This window comes from Engraulis encrasicolus, chromosome 7 (assembly GCF_034702125.1).
Source record: "Engraulis encrasicolus isolate BLACKSEA-1 chromosome 7, IST_EnEncr_1.0, whole genome shotgun sequence".
Classification (NCBI taxonomy): Eukaryota; Metazoa; Chordata; class Actinopteri; order Clupeiformes; family Engraulidae; genus Engraulis; species Engraulis encrasicolus.
Genome location: NC_085863.1, coordinates 51,370,863 through 51,393,759, shown reverse-complemented (window position 1 = coordinate 51,393,759; position 22,897 = coordinate 51,370,863). Strand labels below are relative to the sequence as shown.

The window sequence follows — 22,897 nt, the reverse complement described above, 5'->3', positions numbered from 1 at the left end:
AACCTAGTTTCTTCCTCTTGCCTTTATACATAACAATTATACACAAACACAATACTAAAATAATGTGCTTGTGTGTGTGTGTGTGTGTGTGTGTGTGTGTGTGTGTGTGTGTGTGTGTGTGTGTGTGTGTGTGTGTGTGTGTGTGTGTGTGTGTGTGTGTGTGTGTGTGTGTGTGTGTGTGTGTGTGTGTGTGTGTGTGTGTGTGTGTGTGTGTGCGTTCATGCGTGCGTACGTGTGTGTGTGTGTGTAGCTCATGCCCAGAACGTGTACCGCATCAGCTCGGACGGCTCGCTGTGGGTGACGTTCTCCAGCGGCATGGAGGTGACCCTGGGCACGGAGCCGCACGTGACCTCGGACGTGGCGTCAGTGTCCGGGGTGTCGGCGGGGGGCACGGTGCACCCCACGGTGGGGCGCTGCAACATCACGCTGCCCGGCGAGCACAGCCACAGCCTCATCGAGTGGAGGCAGCGGCGCGAGCAGGCCAAGGGGAACTCCACCGCCTACGAACGACGACTACGGGTAAACTACTACGCCAACACTCACTCACTCACCGCTTACTCACTCACTGTACTGCAAAGCCTCACTAACACACCAGAGGGGGGTATTTCAAGTTATGTTAACCTGGAAACATTATACCAATACCAATATCAATATCAATATCAATATTATACCATATCAATATAAAAGAGCCTGAGCTCCTTGTTATCTTAACGTAATGATGCCTGTAGGCTATATATTAGGAGGTTTCCTATTTTTTTCCAAGTTCATCTCTTAATAATGTACTCAGAACGCTCCCTGGATTATTGCATACACAAAGTATGCATGTAGTGTTAATTCAACAATGAAAGAGTACTCTGGGACCAAATACACTCTAGAGGTGCCTCTGTAATTGACTCTGTAAGTGTTGAATAAACACTGCATTTTATACTGCTGTAGAGGTGCAGCTGTTTTAACCGATGAATGAATTCCTACTGCAACAGTAATTGTATAGTTGAGAGAATGAATCCCATGGATCTAGTAGTAGAGATTATTAATCCTGTAAATTAAGGACTATTATCATGAACTATTACCTGGTTACTACCAGGTTTACAACTCTGTGGGCTGGCTTGATTTGTCATCTAATCACATGTGCAGTATACTTCCATTTCCTGAGAATAAACTTACACTGCAGGCCTAAAAGGAATTACTAAGAGATACATAGCTGCTAAGAAGCTAATAAGTGTCATCTGGAGTGGTGTGATGGTAATGATTTGACAGTAATGGGTCCACCTGTAAAAACAGCTTTTCTCACATCAAGACTGGGTGCCTGGTCCTTAACCAGAAATTGGGCACTTATTGCACAGTGTTGCCTGAAAATCTATCAGCCGATCTGCCGATTTGCCTGTAAAAAGAGATCCAGGACAAGAATAAGAACCAGAACAGCCATCAGACATGATGTTTCATCAGCCCTTACCTTGTTACCTTCATTACCTCAGTCTGAAAGAAGCCTACATGTTTTTTTTCTTCTCAAAGTGTGGTACCATAGTAGTGAATGGATTTCCAGACATAGAAAAAGGTACCTGATGAAGGTCTGATGAAAGACCGAAGCGTTGTGAATAAAAGTAAAAGCCAAGCGGTCAGCGTGCGGCAGTTTTATCTTTTTTTCTGCTTAGCAACCCATGGGTCATTTCCAGCGTACTTGCCAGCTGAGGTGTGCAAAAAAAATCACAAGTCAGACAAAGCTGCTGCCATTTTGTTTTGTGCTTCTCATCCCTCATCAGCTCCAGTACCTTAACGCTGCCAGGTAGGTTGAGTGGACCTTCAACTGGAGGTGAATCCAGAGAGCTGTCTTTTCACGCACAGTTAAAAGTATAGCCAGAGGCTTTGACAGACATGGAGGCGTAGAAGAAGGCTGAGGTGATGACACATAGCTGCCTTTCAAATGGATCCTCTGTTTGGTCTGCAAGTACAGGATAGTTGCCGTGTCATCCGTTCCATTGGGCATCTCAGACAGTCTTTGTATGTGTTTTATGCAGCCAAAACATTTTACAGTATCCCCTGGAGAATATACTGGATGTCTGGACGAAGCAGACAGCATTAGGTAGCGTAGACTCAGGGAAATCTATTCTGGGCTTCCCTTCTCTGTTTCTTCTCTGGCAGTGTACCGTCCGGCTCTGCTATGTAGTGCAGTGCTGCCCTCTGGTGCTGGTATGTGGCACTATAGTTCTCTCTGATGCAAAATAAGCATCATTATACCAGACCCCCATCCCCCCCCTCCATATTAATAGCTCTACTGTTACAAAATTTGACTTGTCCTCTACATCTGACTTAGATATTCTACCAACAGCCTTCTTCAAATCCATCTTACACCTAATATCACCAGATGTACTACAGATCATCAACACCTCACTACAAACAGGCATATTCCCAGGCTGTCTGAAAGAAGCAGTTGTGAAACCCTTACTGAAAAAGAACAACCTGGATGCACTGGTACTAAACAACTATAGGCCCATATCCAATCTACCATTTATGGGTAAAATAATAGAGAAAATTGTTTTTAACCAATTAACTGCCTTTTTAATGTCTAATAGCTATTTTGATAAGTTTCAATCTGGTTTCCGTGCCTACCACAGCACTGAAACAGCTCTTATCAAAGTTATGAATGACATAAGATTGAATTCTGATGCTGGCAAATCATCCGTCTTGGTACTTCTTGATTTGAGTGCTGCTTTCGACACAGTTAATCATTCTATACTAATACATAGACTGGAACACTGGGTTGGTTTTACGGGCATAGTGATCGACTGGTTAAAATCGTACTTACAACAAAGAAGTTTTTTTGTCGCCATTGGAAGACATACTTCATCACCAATGTCTCTGGATTGTGGGGTCCCCCAGGGCTCCATTCTGGGACCACTACTGTTCAATCTGTATATGTTGCCACTGGGACACATTATCGAGAATAACTCCATAAATTACCATAGCTATGCGGATGATACCCAGCTCTACTTATCTATGTCCCCCTTGAATCACTCTATCATTGCATAGACCAAATTAACAAATGGATGTCTCACAATTTCCTCCAGCTGAACACAGAAAAAACTGAAGTAATTATATTTGGGAAAAGAGAGGAGAGACAAAAGATTGCTACTATCCTTGAAACGAAGGGACTGAAACCAAGGGAAACAGTTAAAAATCTTGGGATCCTCATTGACAGTGACCTAAATTTCAACAGTCACATGAAAGCAATTACTAAGTCTGCATTCTATCACATAAAAAACGTCTCTAAATTTAGGGGCCTGATGTCTAAACATGATCTGGAGAAGCTAATACATGCCTTCATTTCTAGTAAAGTCGATTACTGTAACAGTCTGTTTACTGACCTCCCAAATAAGACCATTAAACAGCTTCAACTGGTACAAAATGCAGCTGCAAGGGTTCTTACAAAGACAAGGAAGTTTGACCACATTACTCCAATTTTAAGATCGCTGCATTGGCTCCCAGTAAGCTACAGAATTGATTTTAAGGCAATGCTACTTGTATTTAAATCATTAAATGGAATGGGACCCACATATCTACTGGATATGTTTCAGCTGTATGCACCGGCCAGGTCACTAAGGTCAACGGAGAAGAATTTGCTGGTGATTCCAAAAGTCAAAACAAAATGTGGAGAGGCAGCCTTTAGCTTCTATGCTTCAAAGCTTTGGAACCAGCTTCCAGATGACGTAAAAAATGCACCCACTATTGATAGCTTTAAATCTAGACTCAAGACAAAGCTGTTCTCAGATGCTTTCTTAAATTATTGAATGAAAAGACGGTAAAATAAGAGAAGTAAATTAGTAAAATAAGAATTGTTTTTCAAGGTTTTATGTTTATTTATGTTTTATTTGATTATTATTTTTACCTTATGTTTTATCTTAATGTTTTAAATGTTTTTTTGACTCTAATTCATTTCCCTGTTTTCCTTTCATTTACATTTGTTAACTTTGTGAAGCACATTGAGTTGCACCTGTGTATGAAATGCGCTATATAAATAAACTTGCCTTGCCTTGCCTTGCCTTGCCTTGTAGTTTATGAGAAATAAAAACAGGTTGCCATCTCCGACTGTGCTTATTTGTGTTGTTCAATTAAGCCTGGTCAGTCTTTTTTTCTCAGATTTTCCAGGTCCTCCTACCACAGTGTGTTGCAATGGAACTGGAGCAAGCTGAGCTTTCGTTTTCTCTCTACCCTAGCTAACTTTTCCGTGTACAGTCGGTGTTCTCTCTACCCTGTTTGATCTATCTTGGAGTGGTACAGTTAGTACTCTTTGGCATTTCTGTCTGGCCGACTCTCAATGTCTGGTTCCACAAGTAGCTTAATCTCCTCTGTCTCTCCCTCTCTGCAGGCTTGCAGTTCTGGACCGCACAGCCCAAGAGCCCTAATCTGCAGTAATTCTGGTGGGATGCTGTGTTATAAAATGAGGTTGTTCTGTATTGAGAAAATCAGAGAGCTTTTCATGTGTCCCTGATTCTAACACTAGTCTACTGTACGTAGTCCAACAGTTTGACTACTGTGACAGCTCTCTCTGTCTCTGTCTCTGTCTCTGTCTCTGTCTCTCTCTCTCTCTCTCTCTCTCTCTCTCTCTCTCTCTCTCTCTCTCTCTCTCTCTCTCTCTCTCTCTGCCTCAGTGCTAATCTCCCTCTGGGGAATCCCCAAAGGCACGGTCCTAAGTGGATGCGGCAAAACACTGAAGATGCCCCTCGTTGCCCATTGTCTGTCACGGCTATTTCTGCTCGCCAAAACTCATTCAGTCAAGATTACTTTCAATTGTCTTCACAGCGGTGGCAGGTGGGAGAATCGGCTTATTGACATCTCTGCGGCGCCTGGAAACGCAATCAACTCTGGCAGTTCATAAAGAATGCACAGTTCTCTCTCCGCGTTACGGTCAGCCCCCACTGACTGACTAGCGATGTTTGTTGAGATACTGTAGTACCACCAGGTCATCAGGTGGCCAAGAGTCTAGCCTGGAGGCGGATGACTCTCAGCCTCAGTACACCGACTGAACTCCAACTCTAAGGGACGAACACTCGGTTAATGGCATGCCAATCACACAAAATAACCAGTGCTGACAGTGGGGTGGCCCCAATACACACACGAGAGGGTTGTTAGAACCATCTCACTGTACTGTATATCGACTGTACATTCGGGCCCGTTGCAATACTGTGTAGGCATTCAGTTCATGGATTCTGCTGTGGCGGATCCCATTATCTGTATCTGAATGTGCAACTTTTAAGTTCATCAGTTGTGCATTTGTCTACTGTAAATACAGGTAGCCTTCCAATAATTCTGTCTGGTGTCCTTGTTTGGCGTTGAATAGTTCTCATCAATAGGCTAGGTATTCTGTTTTTTTTCTTCCACTGTCTTGCCTCCACAGTCTATGCTGACCTTAACACTGGTTTACAATAGCCCATGTTGTTTTTTCCCCCTTTTGTTTGTTTGTTTGTTTGTTTTCTCTCACTCTCAGCCTTTCTAGTAATTGGACAGTCTCTACAATAGCTGTGAGATATTTCTCTCTCTCTCTCTCTCTCTCTCTCTCTCTCTCTCTCTCTCTCTCTCTCTCTCTCTCTCTCTCTCTCTCTCTCTCTCTCTCTCTCTCTCTCTCTCTAACAACATTCTGTATTTCCGAGGTGAAGCCAACACTGTGCCAGATCTGCATTAACTTGTTTTGTTTCAGTGGTGTGGACTGAAGTCCTCTCAACAGGAACACTTTACTGACTTCTTAATTTTGTCTGACAGGTGTTATTGTTTTTTGGTGCTCTCTATCTCTCTACCCCAATCCCCTCTTCAGAACAATGTCTGAGTGTGGGTGTCTTTTTAGCAGTACCACCATGTTGCCATTGCGCCATGCAATGCCCTCGTGACTACCTGGCATAAATATTTAAGTAGATTTACCTGGGATGTTGCAATTTTGATCCTCTCATATACTGTGTTTTCCTAAAGGAAATGCTCACCCAAGACGTCAGTCGCTTGTGCGTACTCGCTTTTCAAGAGAGAAAGTCTTTATGTGTCTGAAATGTTGGGATTTTTCTCCTCCGCTGAGAGTACTGCAGTAGTGAGTTGATCTAAAATGGGCTACTTTTTCTGCTAGTGCTTCTGAAGCCAGTCTAATATCCACATAGCCTCATGGCCTCTGAGTGAAAATGGCTAATTTTGTTAGGGGTTTTCATGTGTTTTTCCATTTTTCTATCATGCTTTCTATCTTTGCTTTTATTTTTGTGAAGCTCATTTGAACTGCCCTTGTGTACAACATGTAATGTGAAAATTCGCCGTGCCTTGTTTGCTTTATCAAAACAGACGTTTCCAGCAAGCTCTAGTGACAACTTTGTGAACCTTTGCTCTCTGGCTTTCTCTGCTGTGATGTGTTATAACACACAAATCAACAAAAGTGCAGGTCTCATTTTGTTTAAGAAATTCTCTCTTGCACTTTGCTCATTTCAATTCAATTTCTAGCCTAACATCTTCAGTCGATTTCCATTTGATTCTTATGAAAAAGCCTTCTAATATTGTTTGTCTGATGTCAACAGCATTGACAGCAGCACTGACATTTTGTTTTTCTGTTCTCTTTTGTCATCTGTCTGAGTCATCCACCCCTTGCTTCACTTCAAGTTTATCAGAAATAATGTCAGTGATGTTTCAAGGGGTTGTACCAGATGGCACTCAAGTAGTCAGAACAACTATAATCGTATTGATGGATTAATGAAATCATTTTGTCTCTTTCCCCTTACACACAACCACGACTTCACATGAGGAATGTGCTTTCCATTGATTTTAACCAAAGCTCTATAAACTAATGTCAGTAATGTTTCAAGGGGATGTACCAGATGTGAAACTTCAGCAGTCAGAATCGTAATCATATTAATAGATAAATTAAAACACTTCTCTTCTCTTCTCTTCTCTTCTCTTCTCTTCTCTTCTCTTCGCTTCACTTCTTTTCTTTTCTCTTCTCTTCTCTTCTCTTCTCTTCTCTTCTCTTCTCTTCTCTTCTCTTCTCTTCTTGTCTCTTCTCTTCTTGTTTTTTCTCTTCTCTTCTCATTTGTTCTCTTCTCGTCTCTTCTCTTCTCTTCTTTTCTCCCCCACACACAACCACAGGCCCACAATAGGAACGTCTTGTCCATCGATTTCAACCAAACCACACGTATCGGGAAGATTTACGACGACCACCGCAAGTTCACGCTGAAGATTCAGTATGACCCGCTGGGTCGGCCGGTGCTCTGGTCTCCCAGCAAGTACAACGAGGTGAACGTGTCCTACTCTCCCGCGGGATTGGTCAGCAGCATACAGCGAGGCAACTGGACCGAGAGGCGAGAATACGACAGTGGCAAGCTCATCTCCAGAACCTGGGCGAACGGCAAGAGCTGGAGCTACACCTACCTGGAGAAGGTAAACCTGATGTGCAGTGTATTACTCTAAACATATCATGATACTATGATGATACATATGATGATACTAAATGTGAATATTTATATATATATATATATATATATATATATATATATATATATATATATATATATATATATAGTGTTTGTTTGGTGCCAAACGTTTAAGACAGGAAGCAGCGTTCCATCATGAGGTCCAAGGAGAATTACTATTGTACTAGTGTACTAGAATTACTATTGTACTAGTGTATTCTTGTGTACTTCACTTTGTGTGTGAGAGTGAGTTTGTGAGAGTGTACAGTATTTGTGTGTGTGTGTGTGTGTGTGTGTGTGTGTGTGTGTGTGTGTGTGTGTGTGTGTGTGTGTGTGTGTGTGTGTGTGTGTGTGTGTGTGTGTGTGTGTCTGTGTCTGTGTCTGTGTGTGTCTGTGTCTGTGTGTGTCTGTGTCTGTGTCTGTGTGTACGTATGAGCACGGCACATGCATGTGTTAGTGTGTACGCACATGTGATTGTGTGCATTCATGCACTCACCTGTCTGTACCATTTTCCCAGTCGGTGATGCTCTTGCTGCACAGTCAGCGGCGCTACACGTTCGAGTACGACCAGACGGACTACCTGCTCTCGGTCACCATGCCCAGCATGGTGCGCCACAGCCTGCAGTCCACCCTCTCCGTGGGCTACTACCGGAACACCTACACCCCTCCGGACGCCCCCTCCTCCGCCCTCATCCAGGACTACTCCCACGACGGGCGGCTGCTGCAGACCCTGCACCTGGGCACGGGCCGACGCACCGTCTACAGGTGCATACTCCTTTATGGAAAATAAGGGCAGTGTGCAATGAGGAAACATCACAGTGATGTAATATTCTCGTGTTCAAGATATTGCATTATTGCAAATATTCTCGTGTTCAAGATATTGCATTATTGCAAATATTCTTGTGTTCAAGAAATTGCATTATTACGAGTTACCTACTAGTTACTACGAAGTTCCTAGCCCAGCCAAGGCCAATGTATTAGTCACTCTTTGTTATACTGTATGCAAGACCTCCATGTCAGCTAACGCCACATGCCACACCTGTCAGAGCTGCCGTACGCAGAGGTGCGCCGTGGTTTCCAGGTGCCAGGCGGTCAAGGCTAAGGAGCACAGATTAGCTCCCGCCAGTTAGCATCCACCAGCTATCAAATATGGCACCATTTCCAGCTGCACATGGTCACAGCCAACTGGCGCCAGTTCAGAGCAGCAGTTTTCAAGATGGCATTTGTTACGAATGGGCTGGATTTTCAAGTATAGTCCTGGCCATTGATATATATGGAGGATAGGACTTACATGTAGTAATTCTCTTCCATTATAAAGTATGTAATAATGTCGTCTACAGGTACAGCCGGATGTCCCACCTGTCGGAGGTGCTGTACGACTCCACGCTGGTCACCTTCACCTACGACGAGGCTGCCGGAGCCATCAAGACCATCCACCTCATGCAGGACGGATTCATCTGCTCCATACGATACAAGCAGACAGGTAATGCGTTTTCGACCTAACTCTTACACATCTGCTCCATATGGGTAAGATGTCTACATTAGGTCTCGTTATGATCGTCTGAGTTTGAGCTGGTTTGATCAAAAATGTGATGGGGGTTTACTTTTGAGGTTACGTTCTGATGTTACTTTTCAGATCTGCTAGTAAACAGACAGCGCTGGGCCCAGCAGTTCATTTAGACCCTTTTGGTGACCTTGACCTACTTTCTCACAGACGGTAATGAGGTTATCCAGTCTTTGCTGAAGATGTGTGTCTTAGTGGGAGACATAGCTGTTAATTTGCTGGTGGTAAATGCTTGAAGCGCAGCGTTACCCCTCTATGTTGTGATTCACTTTTCATGTTTCCAAGACTAGAGAATTTTCCACTAATATATGCATGCTATTTTTGGAGTTTGTTTCTGTAATATTTTCTCAAGGATGTTGTTTTGCTGACAGAGACTTCTCAGATTGCCACTTAGCCACAAAAGCAATTTGTTTTCCTGACACAATCCTGCACTATTTGTTTTTGTCACCGAGGGCTCTGGTCGGCAGGCAGATTTTCCTGACAGACCTCTTAACAACTTCAACTCTTTTTTTTCCTTGTCACCCAGGACCTTTGCCAGGCAGATTTAAAGTCCTATTTTTTCTCCTCACCTACCTCTGGTCGGCATGCAGATTTTAAGACCTATTTTCTATGTTTTTTTCTTGTCACTCAGGGGAGTATTCCAAGAACATGGTTAAATAAATGATTAACCTGGCTAGGTTAGCCTGCATGAAGTGGTGAATCTGCTAATACATAGCCCACAGCTGCCATTTAGTGAAGACATGTAGGACTCCAGGCTCTTGTATTAGATGGCTTACCATTACATTACATTACATTAGCATTTAGCAGACGCCTTTGGCCAAAGCGACTTACAAGGAGAAATTTAAACAAGAAGAGCGTAAGGCACAATGTACAGTTGCAACACTGATAGCATTGTCCTAAAGAAGAAGACGTAGTTAAGAATAAGATGCATTGAAAGTGGCAGAAAGTAAACAAAGATATCAAGGTGCAGTGTGCAGTTGCAACACCGACGGCATTATCCAACAACTACCACTACCACAAGGTTAACTTAACTTGGGTTACTACTTTGCCAGGTTCTTTGCATACTCCCCTCTGGTTGGCCAGCAGAATTTCCCAACTTTCACTACACAGTAAAACATCGGGTGCCACAGTGTTTACAGTATACAGTATTTACAACACTCTGGAGAGTCAAATTGTTCTAACATGGAGTCAAACATCAGGGTACAATTCTGCAGGTAGCTAGTGTAATTTCAACTCTGCAGCTTTTCATGTTTGCACAATATTCGGTAGAATGATCAAAGAGTAAAATAAAGACTAATTGTGATATTAAATCGTTTTTTTTTCTCGTCATCCAGGGCCTCTGGTTGGCCGTCAGATCTTCCGCTTCAGCGAGGAAGGTCTGGTGAACGCCCGCTTCGACTATAGCTACAACAACTTCCGGGTGACCAGCATGCAGGCCATGATCAACGAGACGCCACTGCCCATCGACCTCTACCGCTACGTGGATGTGTCGGGCCGCATTGAGCAGTTCGGCAAGTTCAGCGTCATCAACTATGACCTCAACCAGGTCAGACTTTCTCTCTGTGCCTTCAGTTACACAGTTAGCCTTGTAATGTGCACTATTGTACCAATCAGACACCTTACAATTTCCTTAAAACGTAGTAATACCTTTGGTATACACAGTAATATGACTGTCAATCTGTCAATAATACGATTATCATTCTGATGACAAACTTATAACAGGGGCTCTATCTTCATGTTTAAGGTGATCACCTTCACAACAAACACCTCTCACCTTGCCTAGGTCTTCTGTAAAGACAATGATAATCTTATTTCTGAATTTGCTTTACAAAACACGTGTATGCTACTTAGGTATCTGTTAACTTAATTTGGGCCATTTGAAAGATAATACTCACATAGTCTCTCATACCGGCTAACCCACTACCTCCACCAGCCATCTTGACTAACAAATGCTTTGTGATGTGGGCAACACTGCAGGTCATCACCACGCACGCCATGAAGCACACCAAGATCTCCAACCCCAACGGGCAGGTGATCGAGGTGCAGTATGAGATCCTGAAGGCCATCGCCTATTGGATGACCATCCAGTACGACAGCATGGGCCGCGTGACGGTCTGCGACATCCGCATCGGGGTGGACACCAACATCACGCGCTACTCCTACGAGTATGACGCCGACGGCCAGCTGCAGGCGGTGAGAAGGCTCATCATCACTCTTATCTTCTCCCTAGTTTTATATTGACTCTCTTATCTCTCTTCTCTGCTTCTCTTCCTCCATTGTTCCTTTCTCTTTGAAATGGAAATTACGGTATTTCTCACTCAAAGCCTGCTATTCTGGTGGTCAAAGATATGTTTGATACAAGAACAGGGAGATTTTGAGTCTATTGCTGTTGGCTAGTAGCTAATTACACAGTCCCTGTATTGAGAGATTGTCAAAACACTAGAATTGCCCTTTTCATTTGTCCCTCACCATGTACACAATCCCTAATTAGTTTGCAGGGACTAAATATCTGATGAATTACTAAAGCTAGGCCCTGTTTCTTTAGATGTCTGTGAACAAGAGTGTGCAGTCCCCAATCATACTGCTCTATTCTCTAGTTTGTTCATGTAAATGAATGGCGTTTAGTATGGCGTTGTGGGTTGTTATAACCATATCAGTGTGTCATCTGTCTCTGTAGTTGTGGAACATACCAAGTGTAAAACACACGAGAACACTGTATTTTTCTGTGGACATGCAGTATCAATGTGCCCTCTGTGTCAGTCTATGGCTCTGTGCTGAACTATGACCAGCCCACTATACTGAAGTGTAAAGAGTCAGTATGGCTACAAGTGGAAACTAGCATGTATTACTAAAACCTTATACAATTCATCTAGTTGTGCACACTATTAATTTTACTTGTGTACAGTCCCTTTGGAAAAAAAGTCAATGAACTCTATGAACTAAATAAAAAGCTAAACTCAACTGTCTATCCTCAGGTGTCTGTGAATGAGCGTCCACAGTGGCGCTACAGCTACGACCTGAACGGCAACATCAACCTGCTGAGCCACGGCAACAGCGCCCGCCTCACGCCGCTACGCTACGACCTGCGCGACCGCATCACGCGCCTCGGCGAGATCCAGTACCGCGTGGACGAGGACGGCTTCCTGCGCCAGCGCGGCAGCGTGCTCTTCGAGTACAACTCCAACGGCCTGCTGACGCGCGCCCTTGACCGAGACACTTTGGTACCTCAAACTTCACTTATTACATGGATGCTGTAGTGGCTAGGCTTGCATGTTATTTATTATTTGCATCCTTTTTAAGTACAGCTCCCATGGGTGCCGCTAAGGGGGGAAAGGTGTTACAGATTCTAAGGGCCCAAACACAGACAGCACTGACAGGGGCCCAACATTCGAATTTTTCAAGGGGCCCAAAAATTCTGGCAGCACCCCTGACAGCTCCAACGGGTTTGATGCCTCTACTGGGGTCCCCATAGACAGCCTGCACCTTAACACCCTGGACTGCAACTCTTTGGCAGCTCTTTCGATGTTTATAATGTATATATGTTTTTAATGGGCTTTTATGCTTTGCAAAGTACAATGACGTAATGACGGCAAGATGAGTGAGAGGAAATAAGGTAGGGTTGGGCAAAGACACAGGCCACATTTGAACATGGGTCCCCATTGGCACCTTAGCGCCCTTGACTGTGACTCTTTGTTAGCTCAAAATTAACTTATTACATAGATGCTGTAGTGGCTAGACTGATATGTTATTTATTATTTGTTACCAGGAGTGAAAAAAGGATTTACCATGTGGGGAGGTTCTGGTCTTGGGTTGGGGCAAGCATTACTTTTTTATTTGCTGACAAGTGTGAAAAAGATGCTGTTGATCCATCCTAATGCAGTATGAGCTTATGTGCTTCGGATGCTCAATCCCGGGCAGCTCAGGCCGAATTTAACCATTGTTTGTTAGACTTGCTACTCTTGTTACACTTAGGACAAGTGATAGCACAATACTTCTCTTACCTATTGCATATTTTCCTGTTTTCACTTTAATAGCTGTCCTGTCTCTGTTTACGCATGGGATAGCCAGAAACATAATTTCCATTCCTTTGAATGCCTAGTAGTGTGTGAAAAAATTGTCAACAAAGCTGAATTTGAACTTTGACTTTGACTTTGCCTTCACAGCGCAGCGTGTGGTTCCGCTACGACGGTCTCGGCCGGCGCGTGGCCCAGCGCACCAGCGACGGGCAGCAGCTGCAGTTCTTCTACGCCGACCTGACGGAGCCCACGCGCGTCACTCACCTCTACAACCTCACCAGCTCCCAGATCACCTCGCTCTACTACGACCTGCAGGGGCACCTCATCGCCATGGAGATGAGCAGCGGCGAAGAGTTCTACGTCGCCTGCGACAACGCCGGAACCCCGTTAGCTGTGTTTAGCAGTCGGGGACGCATCGTGAAGGAGGTGCGCTACACGCCGTATGGGGACATCTACCACGACTCCAACCCGACCTTCACCCTGGTGTTAGGGTTCCAGGGAGGGCTTTATGACCCCCTGTCCCGCCTGGTGCATCTGGGTTACAGGGACTATGACGTGGTGGCCGGCCGGTGGACCACTCCCAACCACCAGCTGTGGAGGGAGCTGAGCGCGGAGCCAAAGCCCTTTAACCTCTACGCCTTCAATAACAACTACCCTCTGGGCAGGCTGCAGGACATCACCAGATACACCACAGGTTAGACTCCCATGCGGTGTCAGTGACACTAACTGGTCCTGCCAGTGCATATTTTTTTCTGTGGTTTTGTGGTGCTGTGTATATACTTGTGCTTCAACAATGTGGTTCATCAATTCTAAATCGCAAATACTATAATAATACTGTAGTAACTAATGAGTTATTAGATAAGCTAATTGTGATGTGATGTATATATCAAAGGTTATCCATTCAACTGTAAACAGCTGGAGTTATTTTTTGAGCTTCTTGAAAGGTTGAATGTTTTTACGTCTTCACGTCATTCACACCCTTAACTTCGATGACCTTCATGAATAACAATCATACGTATTCTTGTACTTTTATGCTCATATTCCTATATTACTAACTTCCTGTTTCCCTCTTGATGATGTGATGTCACATCCTGGCAGACTTGAGCAGCTGGCTGCAGCTCTTTGGCTTCCAGCTGCAGAACGTGGTGCCGGGCTTCCCCAAGCCAGAGGTGGACAGCATGGAGCAAACCTACGAGATGATGCAGACGCAGAGCAGGACTCGCGAGTGGGACCCCAGCAAGGTGAGTGGAGACAACACAACTGTCAAAGCTAGACCCCTTTTCCAATGTTAAAGGTGCTGCATTGTGTATTATTTTTTGTAGTTTATTTCCAGATATCCATGCCGACCATTCACAAATGTTACCTTTTTAACCCCTTAGCGCAGCACTATGGCTCTCTGTAATGTCACAGCAATGTTGTTCTGATGTAGTTAAGATTTTTTAATCAAGTGAATAGGGTCGCCGGCGACCCCTGCTGCAGTAAGAGGCTACCAAAAACAAAAAACGGGGGATCTTCTCCATGGTCCATTTTGAATTTCCAGAAATAGACATTTTTAGCTGCAATACTTACTGTACTTTGGTCATACTAGTAAATACTAGTTTATTACTACTACTTATTACTAGTATATTCATGAAAAGATCAAATTTGGCAATAAGCAACACAATTTCAATGAGAAGCATAGTTGCAATACCTACGCTGGCCACAATCTTACACAGTGCACATTTAAAATCAACTCTGGCTTTCTCTGACTGGAGAGAAGGTTTTAGTTCTAACCATTGACTATTGTATGCAGTTAATAAGAAACAGTCTGTTTGCCGGTTATTGTGCTGCATGGCCCCCATGCTCTCTTTGTCATAATCCCTTTTTTGTAACTCTTTGTCATGGTCTAATTATTTTCCAATGAATTCAATGGGGATATATCACCGTGGGGACACAGACTCCACAACATTGCAAATGCTTTTTAAAAAATAAGTCTATAAGATTACTCTGATTTACTGCCCTTCGTGTGTGTTGTGATTTTTTTCTGAACCTCTATTACCCCAACAAAGCAACATAAAAAACACTCCGACACCCACAAACACTTTCTGCACATACCGTAAATACATTCATTCTCAACATGTTGAGCAGACAGTGCATAATACCCTACACATTCTCATCTGTCGTACTCACACCTGACTTTTTCCTCCACTAGGTTGTTCTGGGTATCCAGTGTGAGCTGCAGAGACACCTGCGTAACTTCATCTCGCTTGACCGTTTACCCATGAGCCCCGTTAACGACCGCCTGAAGGGGCGGCAGGGGCGGCGCCCGCGTTTCTCCGCCCTCTCCTCCATCTTCGGCAAGGGCGTTAAGTTCGCCGTGCGCGACGACGTGGTGTCCACGGAGATCATCGGCGTGGCGAGCGAGGACAGCCGTCGCGTGGCCGCGGTGCTCAACGGCGCCGTCTACCTGAGCGGAGTGCATTTCACCGTGGACGGGCGCGACACGCACTACTTCATCAAGGCCGGCCCCCTGGAGGCGGACCTGGGCGTGGTCGGAGGCGGGACCAGCGGCCAAGGCGGCGTGTCGTCATCCCCCGTCAGCGCCGCCGGCTTAGGCAGCGTCCAGGGCGGAGTCCGCGTGCTGGAAAACGGCGTGAACGTGTCCGTGTCGCAGATGAGCGCCCAGGTCGCCGGACGCCAGCGCCGCTTCGCCGACATTCAGCTGCGGCACGCCGTGCTAGGCTTCAACGTGCGCTACGGCGCCACGCCCGACGAGGAGCGAGAGCGCCTCCTGGAGGCCGCCAGGGTGCGCGCGGTGCAGGCCGCTTGGCTGAGGGAGCAGCGCAGGGTGCAGGAGGGAGACGGGGGCTCCAGGGCCTGGACGGAGGCTGAGCGGAAAGAGCTCCTGGCGGAGGGCAAGGTGGCGGGTTACGAGGGCGTGTACGCGCTCCCCGTGGAAGACCACCCGGAGCTGGCCGACAGCCCGCATAACATCCACTTCCTGCGGCACACCGGCACCGACACGGGCCACAGGTAACCGCCGGGGTGCCAAAGACGTTTAAACAGACTCTCACAGAGATCACATATACCACAGGCATACACAGACATATACAGTACATTCACAGACGCAACATAGCTCACACACACATGCATACACACACCTGAAGACGTTAACAAACACAGCACAGGTCACACACACATATACTCGTGCGCACACAAGTCACATATACACACACGGTCAACCATATACAAACAAACATCTGAAGACGTTAACATACACACACAAACACACACGCACACGCACAAACAAACAGGAACACATATCTGAACCACATTTCGACACATCAACGTTTCTCTAAGGCTTTTTTCTTAAAAAAACAAAAACAAAAGAAAACAAAGACTAAAACGTAACTGCCTTTAAATGTGACACATGATGGTATTTTGTTTTTTTCGCAAGTGTGCTGTTCTCTTTTTTTAAAACGGCGTTCAGTTTCGCTCTGAAATGGATTGTTATTACTTTTCAGATGTTGTGTGAGTTTTTTTAAGTGGCTTTTCCTTTATGTTTTTTTCTTCTCTGAGGACTGTGATTCCCTGTTGAAATGCATTTGTTTGTTTTTACTGCAGTGTGAAAGATGCCATCCGTTGTTTCAAAGTATTTCTCAGTTGAACGGTAGATTTTGATGTGGTTGTGTGTACAGTCTGGATTCCCACGTTATCCCTATATCCAATCATATTTGACTGATTGTCACATGCATTCAGTGGTACCAAATTGTGTGCGTGTGGTGCGTGTGTGCATATGAGGGTGTGTGGCCCGTGTGTGCGTGTGCGCGTGCTTGTGTGTGCGTGTGTCTCATGGCTCATGCGTCTCATGCGTGCATACATATGTTTGTGTGTGTGCATGCATGTGTGTTTGTAAATGTAAATTGTGTGTGCGTGGGTGCATAGGGACACAGGGAAATGTAAATAGCAAGTGCTTTAGCAAGAACAAGTGCTGTTACAGATAACTGTACTGTATATGTTGACCTTGTGAATAGAGCTAATTTGTTGGATTGAAGATGAACATTGCTGAAATATGTACAGTCTACTTTTATATGAGCTTCTATCTATCATCTTAAAGATAAAAAACAAAGCATAAGTAGGGTTGATCCTGTGCCTTTCAGCTCGTTTAAAAGCGATAAACGGTGTGGAAAAAAAATAACACGTTAACAGCCAACATTTCTTTTCACCTCTGTTTCGGGGAGATTTAAAATCAGTTTTGAAAAGTACAGCAATGGCATGTGATATCGGTCAGTTATGGCTGTTTGAACTAAAGTAAAATTATAATCCTGTTATAAATTTGTTTTGTTTTAACTGACAGTGAATATAGTATTGTTACAATTCCGAAAAGAGTTGGAAGTGTAAAAGTAACCCACAGTCATTTCCAAAGCCATTATCCCTTAACTTTGACACCTAATGGAGAGCTTTTCAGTGCCAGTTAAATCACAAACAGAGGAAGACAAGCGATTTGAGAATCAATTGAGGCTTTAGTCTATCCTGACTTGGATTAAGACAAGAATTGGATCAAAAGCTTTTTCTTCTTTTAGAGGGTTATTGATTGATGCTTTCATTCTTTGTCCAGGGTTTGTCTTTATCCACGTTACGGGAAACAGGCATTTCATGTAAAAAAAATCTTTCAAGTGAACTCAATGAAACATCATGAACATCCAGTGACAAGGATTATGGTAGTTGTCATAGTAACTGCTTCGTCTCAATAACTCTCTCCTGTATCTTGCAACAGCATGCTTCTTCTACCTGTGTACTCGTGTACAACAGAATAGACACTAAAGCGCAATGTAAAGCGGTTAGGTTGTTTGAAATGAAACAGGTTTGACTTCTTGAAAAGCTACTCCTGTGACTATAACAGCAAATGTGTTAATGTGCAGCCACACTTTTTTTGTTTATGAGTTACGATACCAAGCTTCCCTGTATTGCCCTCCGCGCCATCCTCCTCACCAACACCAACCATACGTCTGCACTGTTCCCCCTGTCCTAAAGTGTTACGTCCTCATGAGCTGTCTCGGCCAGGAGAAGATCGGTCCTTTCAACTCATCTTGGAGACTTCAGACATGTGCTACCCATGAGGAGCAGAAGAGTGCAAATGCAAATCACTCGAATCTCTCTGACGGAGCGTTGTCAGGAACTTTATGGACATCTCCAGAACCTCGGAAGCCAGGCAGAGATCAAATCTACAAATCTATTATATGTTTATACTGGGGGGAAAAGGGATATCGATGGTGTTTACAACCAATCAAACAGAAGAGTGTTTATGAATATCCATATCTGCAGTTTGTTACTGTATTCATCATTTCTGTTGCTCTTAGGCATTATAAATGGGTTTGCACCTGCTGGAAGTAAAGTTTTACATGTCGTAGTGTATATAAGGATATCTTGGTCTCTGAAAACCAGTAGGCAAACTATGTTTTCATCTGCAGTTGCAAAGATACTTGAAGGCTTCTACAATGACTGTGTGAGAGGGAATGTTTGAGTTCTCAGTGACATTCTATGTGCGTTGTGATGATCACGTGACTTTTGTTTCTTTGAGGAAGGTTTTGGTTGATCACGGGACGAGATGTGCTTTGTGGTCCATAGGCTAATGTCTAATTACCTCTGTACATGTAAACATCATACATACAGTACACACACAGACACACACACTCACACACACACACACACACACACACCCGCACGCACACACACATACACACACACACACACACAATCCCATTCATCGTTTTCATCTTCTTGTTTGTATTATTTTGTACCGCCCGTGGTGTGAGTTTAGTGTTGACTTATCGTCCCAGAGGAAAACTCATTGGTGTACTGCTGTACCACTGTGTGTCTGCTGCCAGCCTCCGGCCCATTTTATAAACCAAACACATTAACAGAGCCATTACATGCTGCTTTAACAACACAATTTAGGCCCAGCCGTGGCCTAACGGTGGGGCACTGGGTTGCTGCGCCGGCGACCCGGGTTCGATTCCCGAGCCAGGTCATTTCCCGATACTTCCATCGTCTCTCTCTCCCACTCATTTCTTGTCCCACTCTTCACTGTCCTGTCTAAATAAAGTTGAGAAACCCCCCTAAAAGGTTTACAAAAAAACCCCACAAAATTTAGAGAAATTGAAACAATATCATCATTGTACTCCTTTATTAAAATGAGTACCGCACATCTCAGCAGTGTCAAGATCACTGTTCTCTCAGTGTTTGCTCTGTGCTTGCGGTAGTTTGTTGTTATGTGACTAGCTACACGTGGGTAAGGGGGCGGGATTAATCAGCAGCTTGGTGTTCGTTGATTGGTTAGTGACCTGAGCACAGACTCTGCTTTTGCTGCTTCCCCTCAACTAAACATCTTCTAGTAGAGTAACCGAGTTGTATGAAGTAAAGGTATAAGTGCCCTTACAGATGTAATTACAACACTAGTGGTATGATATTACAAAGTTGAAACCATGTAATATCATACTACTAGTGTTGTAATTACATCTGTAAGAGTACTTCTACTTCTACTTTATACAACTCTGTTATACATCAAGAACGGACTTTTCCTGGATCCACGTGACGTCAAGTGAGCCTCCCTTTTAGGAGACCTGCAGTTAGGAGACCTTAGGTTGAGACTAAATGGAGTTTCCTTAGTGCTGTAGATCAGTGGTTCTCAACTGGAATAGTCTTGAGACCCACAATTTGCCGTGGTCAATACGTTGTGACCCAAACTGCATGTCGCACCGTCAGATTCTTCCAATAATAATAAAAAATATTATCATGCATTTCATAATATGCATTATTATTTACATTGTATGCTGATATACCATGTGTCTTATGAAGTAGTGGAGAGGAAAAGGCCTATTAACCATGTTTCACTCTGCCTTCAACATCATAGTCATTTTTAGTGCATTGCATCACAGCTGCGCGACCCACCCAGGAACCCTCCACGACCCACTTTTGGGTCCCGACCCACCAGTTGAGAATCACTGCTGTAGATGGTGGTAGTGCACATCTTATGCAAGCCATCACCGAACACCACAGAAAGAGAAGAAGAAGATGGAGACAACGCCCCCTTAGAAGACTGAACTTGAGCACACTCCTTTGCATTGGGTAGGAGGGGTTTGGAGTATCTTACGCTACTAGTTTGCCATAACGTAAGCAGCGTTTGTGAGGAGGCAGATCTGCAGCAGTGCTGATCTCTGAAACATATTCAAAGCTGGTTCAGGATTAAAACAGGTGAAGTTAAGTCCTCCAGGCTCTTCTATTAGATGATTTACCTCTTAACTTCACCTGGTTTACTCCTGAACCAGATTCGTAGAATAGGCCCCTGATCTGCTCAGTTTTGCTCAGTCACAAACGCATCCGTTATTATACACACTTAAATGTCATGCTGCTTCCTTGCTGTGCCAAAACTCTGCAGAGATCACCAGTTTGGTCAGACGTTCATTTTCTGCTGTTACATTTTGAATGTTTTCTATTTCACTAAAATCAAATGTATTTATTTATTTTTGTTGCCATGTATTATGCTTTGTTATTATTGTTGTTGTTATTAAGTTTGGACTGGGAGAGTTGTTTCTTGAACATGATGTGCTTCTCTTGAGAAGACCGGAGTGCGACCTGTGATGTAATCATATGAATCTGCTACAGGCCCCCCCTGCAGGGCAAAACAGTTCTTCTGTGTTACCTGTCTGTGCTTCTGAGCAACTGTACATAAAGTAATGCATTTATTGTAAAGTAACAGGCTGTGGAACAAATTCATATAAGGCAAGGTACTTTGAATATTTGACTTTTAATAAATAAATGTTCTAATTTAACTCTTTACTGTTATTGTTGAGTTGTTGTGGACTTAAAAAAGGTTCTGGTTGGAATGCAATTCTGTTTTCTTCTCAACAGCAAATTGAATCCTCCATAGGCTACTCATTCAGCGCCAAGGAAAGATTCATTTTAAAAAGTATCATGTTAGTGGAACGCAAAGTTGAACATACTGTATGTGTAATTATCCAATTTTACGTCAACTTTTACAGAATTGCTAGAGTGCTTTGATGGACAGGGTCTCTCCATTCAATCCATGACAGAGAAGTCAAATAGGAAGTGAGATTATATCATAAGAAGGAGTTCACATCTTCCATGACATAATGCTTGAGGCACTTCTATATTTGGGCCTTACAGGGCTAAGTGAAGGTCAAAGAACGTCCATGTTTCCTGTCTCTACTGAAAACATCTGGAGGTGAGTGGGAAACACTGTAACTTCACACTTATGGATAATAGGAGAGTGTTGAAAGTATTCCACGTTCTACCCAGGCAAAGATCAATACGCGGTGAACCATGCAGACTTAAGCATACGAAGAAACCGAGAAAATCCCTGCTCAACATCCCAATTCAACATCCCAGATGCAAATGAGACAATGACCTTTGACTTGTGCGTAAATGGCATCGAGCCGTGCGTCACTAGGGCATAAGCAACAGGAAAGGATTGGAGGAGCCAGTTTAACTTGAGTTCCTCTTAAGAGGATGACATACGGGGCAATTTGAGCAATGTTGAAGGGCAGCAACATGATTGGCTCCACATTTTCTGATGAAATGATTGACAAAATGTGTTTGCTGCTGATGAAGATGTCCTGATACAAGTGTCCAAATAAAATCTTGTACTCTGTAAAAAATATCTGCAGAAATTACCAGAACAGTCAGTGGCCGTAATAGCAACAGTCAAACTGCAACAATCAATGACCATTAAAAAGTTGAGCAGTTTATCGCTGTATTAAATACGGTAAGTGACTATGAAGTCAAGAAAGGCTAAACTTTATTTTTCTCAGGTGTCAAATGTAGAAAACGCTGGACTTTTATCTCAAAATAAAAATATTGGAAAATGCTGTTAAGTGAAAATAGAGTAAATATTGTCAAAAGCATTTAGTAGACAGCACACATTATTTTTGATAGAACAGAGGTATAAACTTAACTGCATGACAAGCTACATTCAGATGTGGGGATCATGGGCTTTTGCAACACTATTAACCCTGTCAACAGTTAAAAGTCCCTTATCGGGGCAACCCCACAACCTAATGCCCCTCAGGATTGACTTCTCAGCTAGTTGTAGGTACATCCCCCACCTTCCCCCCACACACATACACATAAGCTTACCAACCGTCCCTTGAAATACGGAATTGTCCTGTATTTAGAAATTAAAGTACGGGTTCCGTATTGGGTTTCCGTTAAAATGCAGGAAATTACATCTAAGAAATCTAAATTTGTTGACCCCCAGACCCCCGGCACGATGAAGTGTCCTGTATTTTTTTTATTGACAGTTGGCAACCCTACATACACACCTTCTCTCACCTCATAACCCAATAATAATTCAATACAATGATTGAACACCCTTGAACATGATGAAGCCTGCTTGCAGGGCCGATGACAGCTTTTGCTGGGCCCGGGACAAAGTCATCTGAATGTATGTATTGGGTAGGGGGCCCAATGTAATGTGGACCCAATTCTGGGCTCCCTATCTCCCTGGGCCTGGGACAAAATACCCCTTTGTCCCTCCCCCTGTCGGCAGCCCTGCCTGCTTGCATGGTCCCATTTTTCTCCCACCATCTGCAACGTTCTTGGAGGAGGAGCTTAGCTCTACTCTACGCTCACTTCTTCACAACAACTCCACTCCACCCGAGACTGAGGTAAGATTCTGTCTTTTGGAAGCCAAAGTATGTATAAGAACCAAATCCTTTTAACTTGCTTACTGATATAGCTTATACATATAGCAAGCACACATGGGGGGTTTTCAGGGGGTTGTTAGAGTTGTGTTTGCTTTCCCGCCATAAGGGAAGTTTCTTTTTTTCAATACAATACAATAACTCTTTCATGAACTTGTTTTTTCCTGCCTTGTGCAAGAAGGCTCA

General features: G+C 43.9%; 1 protein-coding gene across 1 annotated transcript in view; it reads left to right on the top strand.

The window, feature by feature from the left end:
• The window catches only part of tenm1 (teneurin transmembrane protein 1), a 299,549-nt gene extending 283,415 nt beyond the window's left edge, over positions 1–16,134 (top strand). Inside the window, exons 27-37 of the mRNA XM_063202269.1 lie at positions 251–519; positions 7,108–7,398; positions 7,948–8,195; positions 8,771–8,913; positions 10,329–10,540; positions 10,972–11,187; positions 11,970–12,215; positions 13,158–13,704; positions 14,109–14,251; positions 15,202–15,540; positions 15,616–16,134. Of these exons, the coding sequence (XP_063058339.1) occupies positions 251–519; positions 7,108–7,398; positions 7,948–8,195; positions 8,771–8,913; positions 10,329–10,540; positions 10,972–11,187; positions 11,970–12,215; positions 13,158–13,704; positions 14,109–14,251; positions 15,202–15,540; positions 15,616–16,026 (3,065 nt within the window). The 3' untranslated portion in view covers positions 16,027–16,134. The remainder of the gene's footprint in view (positions 1–250; positions 520–7,107; positions 7,399–7,947; positions 8,196–8,770; positions 8,914–10,328; positions 10,541–10,971; positions 11,188–11,969; positions 12,216–13,157; positions 13,705–14,108; positions 14,252–15,201; positions 15,541–15,615) is intronic.
• Positions 16,135–22,897: the final 6,763 nt, after the last annotated feature.